The sequence below is a fragment of the Hippocampus bargibanti genome, linkage group LG18 (genome assembly GCF_051943395.1).
Source record: "Hippocampus bargibanti isolate YZ-2025 linkage group LG18, ASM5194339v1, whole genome shotgun sequence".
NCBI classification, from domain to species: Eukaryota; Metazoa; Chordata; class Actinopteri; order Syngnathiformes; family Syngnathidae; genus Hippocampus; species Hippocampus bargibanti.
The window spans coordinates 5,612,354-5,617,759 of record NC_142751.1 but is presented as its reverse complement, the minus strand read 5'-3'; the positions used below and the strand labels follow the sequence as shown (position 1 = coordinate 5,617,759).

The following is a 5,406-nucleotide window of genomic DNA, read 5'->3' as shown; positions in this document are numbered from 1 at the left end:
AGAAAACAATCCCCATTCAGCATGAATAAACAAAACAAACGAATTTATCTCTGACTTCTTGGGAAGCTACGCTTATTTTTTTCTTTATTTCTTTATTGCACATCTGATGTTTTACCATCAACAGAGACCGTAGTTTGAAATTGTGATAAAAACGAGGGGGCTGAAGCCAATGCGGAGGAAGCAAAAAGCAAGCATCCAACAGCGGTTGCTCGTAATAACCCCATTAGAAGCCTCATCAATGATGTAATGAAAGCAAACAGTGTGAAAATTGCCCGTAAACACCCGGATTCGAGTCTCCTGATGAATCCACTGTCTCTTTTATCAAAGTGGGGATGAGCCGGGTAGGGGACGACAGAGGAGGGGCTGCTGGGGGTGGGTGGATGGATGGGTGGGGAGGGAGGGGGTCCAGCGTCAGCCAATCAAGGCGTGTCACAGGGGACTCACGTGGAGCAGACGTTCTTAAAACCTATAGCTGGCGACTTTTCCTCAACTTCCATTTTCACCACTTCTTCCCTTCTCGCCTTAGTTTGGCCTATTCAAGCCACTTTGCTGCTATTCGACGCACGCGCACGCCTCCGCTGTCCTCTCCTCCTGCTTCGAGCGTTCTGTCGGCTCAAGAATGAGACCAATTGACCCGCTGTTACATCTGGTGCCTGTCCATGTTGCTGAACCAGCTTCGTGAAAAAAAAAAAATATTCCCCCCCTGGCTCCAGACGCAAAACCGCCCGAGTTGTGCGTGATCGTAGAAATCCAACTGGACGCCCGAACTGGATGGACGACGCCACGGACTTCTCAGGACATCACATGGTGATATGATTATTTGATTTTTCTCATGCAAGCACGATTTCCGGATCGCGGCGAACACATTTAAACTCGGCCCAAACACCAAATGGTAGTTTGAGGTCCACCGCCCCCCGGGTCAAGACGATGGAGGCGTCCGCGAACGGCTCCAGTTTCGGCATCGACTCGCTGCTCTCCCACAGGCCCGGAAGCCCGCTGTCCAAGGGGGACGGTCTGACTGGAGAGTGTCGCTCGCCTCTGGAGTTTAGCCCGAGATCCGACGTGGAGAGCAGCTGCTCGTCGCCGCCATCACCCCGGCGAGAGTGCGCGGACGAACTGGCCCCGAGGTCCGGACACGGCGTCGGCCTGCCGTCTCACCTGCAGCACGGGCCCGGGATCTCGGCGGGCCCTCAGCAGAGGACCATGACCTCGTCCTTCCTCATCAGAGACATTCTGGCGGACTGTAAGCCGCTCGCCGCCTGCGCGCCTTACTCTAGTAACGGACAACCCACGCAGGAGGCCGGCAGACTGGCCGTTAAGATTGCGGACGACTTCATGGAGAAAATCCACAGCAACTCGTCGTCGGACAGTGAATATAAAGGTGACAACGCACACAATATAAAAACAGCAATCGGTTGCTTCATAGATGGAGGCGTTTCGTTTGTTTGCAGATTCGGTCTGTTTTCTTCGTTTAAAAAAGAATAGACAACCATCAAAATCAGCTTCTTTTTTAAACGATGACATAAAATTTAAACCATATAATTGCACGTTATTATAAAAACTACAAATTGCAGAGATACAAGAAATGAGCCGAAACGACATCTATTTTAGGGGAATATATTACAAATGTTTTTTTTTCTGCTCAAATTGAAATGTGTTCATGATGTCAAACATTATTTTCAATTCGACACATGATAGGTTACTTCCTAGATGGGGCGTGGCTGCTGTTACGTTTTAATTAAAAATACTGCGTTCCACAAATTAATCCTAAAAGAATAACACAACGGTTGATTTTTTTTTCAAACCCTTTTTTTGTCAAAGCAACAGTATGCCTTTATTTAGCAATTAAAAAAACGTGTTATCTTGGTTATGCAGGAAAAAAACACAATTTACACGACAATATATGATCAGTCTTGTTTACAGTGCTGCAATAATAATGCGTCGTATTAAACGTTAAAAGAATCTGATGATGAATATGAGGGGTGGATTTGGACGAGGGGTAGGGGTGATAGTGGAATATCCAAATAATCATCACCAAAGCTCGATCTGTACCCAATCATGTCAGTCAACAACCATGTCACCTACATACATTGCACTTCATTGGAGCGACTCGTGGAATCAAGTCCACTGCTTTGAAGGCTACACTGCAATTAGAATTACACACACACACACACACACACACACACACACACACACACACACACACACACACACACACACACACACACACACACACACACGCACACACACACACACACACACACAAGAATTACACACACACAGACACACACTAACACACACACACACACACACACACACACACACACAAACACACACACACGGACGCACAAAAAAGTCACAAACAAATTACACTCGAAAAGAGGGCATTTCACGTTTACAAAAATAATGTGTTGATATAATCATCCCGAGAGTGATGCGGGGTTGCAGTATATATCAAGGAAATATGATACAATTTGTCCGCGCCACTAATCACATTTGTGGCATCAAGGACAAGTGCCTCTTGATTTCCACGCTGGTGTGAAGTTGAAGCGGACGCGCCCGCCTGTCCTTTCCCTGGTGACTTAATTAGTCGGATTATTGTCTTCCTTCTATCTTTTCACCAGCCCAAAAAAGACGAGGTTTTTTTGTGTGTCTTGCTTTTTGTGGGGTTAAAATCACAGCGCTCCATGCAGGAATGAGAAGCTGGTGCCAACCCCCCCCCCCCCCCCCCCGCCAAAAAAAGGCTTTATTCATTTTTTTAAGAGCATTTCATTCCTATTCTAAAACTTAGACGTATTTGCTCCAGAAGTTACACAAAATAAATACGTTGTTCTCATGGAAATCGATTACACGTAAGATTATATCTTAATTAAAGTTGCGAAGCATTACAAATCAAAACTACAATGAGATGTTATTTTGATTTGATTCTTCCTCGCAGAATGTTGCTTTGAAAAAGGATGACGCGCAGAATTGCGACGAAAACGCGAAGCGTACAGCATATGTGCAAGATAAATACTTCGAGCACTCTGGGCTGGAATATCAAAATATGAATAGACAAGGAAAAAAATCAGTGTCACGATGATAATAATGAGCCTCACAAATTTCAAACGTGTACACATATTTATCAATTTTATATTTCTAACTGTTAAAAACATATTTCAGTCAGATAAAACATCGTCGATTTTGATCCATCTTCCGTGTATGTGTACCGTTGGCAACCAGTGAAAGAAGAAGGGGACAGGGAGATCTCCAGCAGCAGAGAGAGTCCCCAAGTCCGCCTCAAGAAGCCCCGAAAAGCCCGCACGGCCTTCACCGATCATCAACTGGCGCAACTTGAGCGCAGCTTTGAGCGCCAAAAGTATCTGAGCGTGCAAGACCGAATGGAACTGGCCGCCTCCCTCAACCTCACAGACACGCAAGTCAAGACCTGGTACCAGAACCGAAGGTAAGAGCGGCTCATGTGGCTGAGCAAAACATACACCATTTAAAAAAATGCGTGGACATTACTTCGTACTTCAAGTAAATTTTATTTTAAGCTTTGCTGTGAGCAGTAAATAACGTGGAGTTTACAGAACGCGGTTGCTCATTTTATTGAGCCCCAATTTCAAATTCCTGCTTGCTTTAGTCAAGCGCCCCTGTAAAATATTTCCAAGTTGTTCAAAACTCAAGAAATGCTTTCGGTATCCACGCTTGTTACTTTACAGAAAACGAGCTGGTCTTGACACTTGATATGATTTGATGTTTTCATAAATGCGAAAATAGCTTTTACACCACGCGCTAGTTGGGCATCAATTTGTCCGCGCAGCTTCGACTCCGGGGCATCTAAATGTCATCAATAAAAACAAAAAAACAACACTTGACTTCTGAATAATGCATGATTTGCATGTGTGTGTATCAATAATTCAAAGAAACCGCTATATCTCGTCAATTATCTGGAATATGAATTATTCACCTGCGTCGAGTGCACGCCGACGTCATTGGGTGTGAATGCACGAGGCAGTTTGATGCGTTTAACCGCGAGGAAAGAAAGAAAGGAAGAATGTAAAGGAGGCCCACCCGCCTTTGAATGGGTCATTTTGTCAATTTGAAATGAAGCCAAATGCAAAAACACCGTCGCACTTTTCTTGCGTCTGTTGCTGTAGGACCAAATGGAAGCGTCAGACGGCGGTGGGACTGGAATTGTTGGCCGAGGCGGGGAACTACTCAGCCTTGCAAAGGATGTTCCCGTCACCTTACTTCTACCCACAGAGCCTGATGTCCAACCTGGACCCCGGGGCGGCGCTCTACCTGTACAGGGGCCCCTCGGCGCCGCCGCCGAGCCTGCAAAGGCCCCTGGTGCCACGCATTTTGCTGCACGGCCTGCAGGGTGGCAGTGAGCCGCCGCCACCGCCGCCCCCGCCGCCGCCTCTGCCCCCAATGTCGGCGGTGCTCTCCCGGCCAGCCCAGCAGCGGTGAGCCGGACTTGCAAATTGAAAGCAAAGTAACACACACGCCCCGAAGTCGAAAGAAGAGCGAACTGGTTGGTTTGACATGGAGTGGAAGGAACTTTGCACCCGCCGGTGGAAACATTTCTTCTATTTGCAGAGACTAATTGAAGGCTTATTTATATTTCGGTGTAAATTAAAGACTGTAACTTATGTATTTATTGGATTTTCCCCCTGTATTTTTAAACTATGTTCGCAGCGTTTTACATGCTGATTCTTTCGTCCTATTAAATGCCCCGCCTCTGTTATTGTTGCTGTTTGATGCTCTTTAAAAATTCATCATTTGGTTGCAATCTCCCGGATGACACGCTTCCATCTGTCATTATAATTTTAAAACTTGCCGTTCTTAGATATTATTAATTGGACTCAACCTGTGAAAAAATACTGTAAATAAGAATGTTACATGGCGGTGGACATAGCATTTTTTTCTTTTTCTTCAATGGGTACAGTGTGTCCGAATATAATTTGCAAGTGGTCAATTCTGCATAAATCAATATTTGGAGATGCGTTATTTTATAAGCAAGGTTTTAGCTCAAAGTCGGATGCCAATTAATTTATTATTTATTTATTTTTTTACCCGACAACACGTATTCCTCGTATTATTATAATTATTATTATTATTATTATTATTATTATTACATATTTATTGCCATTTATTTTAATTAGCACTTTCAATAACTGAGGGCCCCCTAAAGGATGGGAACCGGGGGTATCTGCTGGTGAGCAGCCTGTTGATTGCTTGGGCTATATTTCAACAGACATTATGGATGTTTAATATTATTATTATTATTATTATTATTTAAATATTAGTGATAACTACTGGTCTCCTCTCCACTGGAGCAAAAACAATACAAACAAAAAAGTAACATTGCAGATGCAAGTGGAGTGGTTCTGGTTTCTCTTCCTTTCTCCTTGAGTTACT

General features: G+C 44.5%; 1 protein-coding gene across 1 annotated transcript; it reads left to right on the top strand.

Moving 5' to 3' along the window:
• Positions 1–502: 502 nt before the first annotated feature.
• On the top strand, positions 503–5,077 carry barhl1b (BarH like homeobox 1b). The gene is made up of 3 exons (XM_089020347.1): positions 503–1,381; positions 3,223–3,445; positions 4,143–5,077. Exons 1-3 carry the CDS (start codon positions 928–930, stop codon positions 4,453–4,455), a joined length of 990 nt encoding a protein of 329 aa, XP_088876473.1. The 5' UTR covers positions 503–927; the 3' UTR covers positions 4,456–5,077.
• Positions 5,078–5,406: the final 329 nt, after the last annotated feature.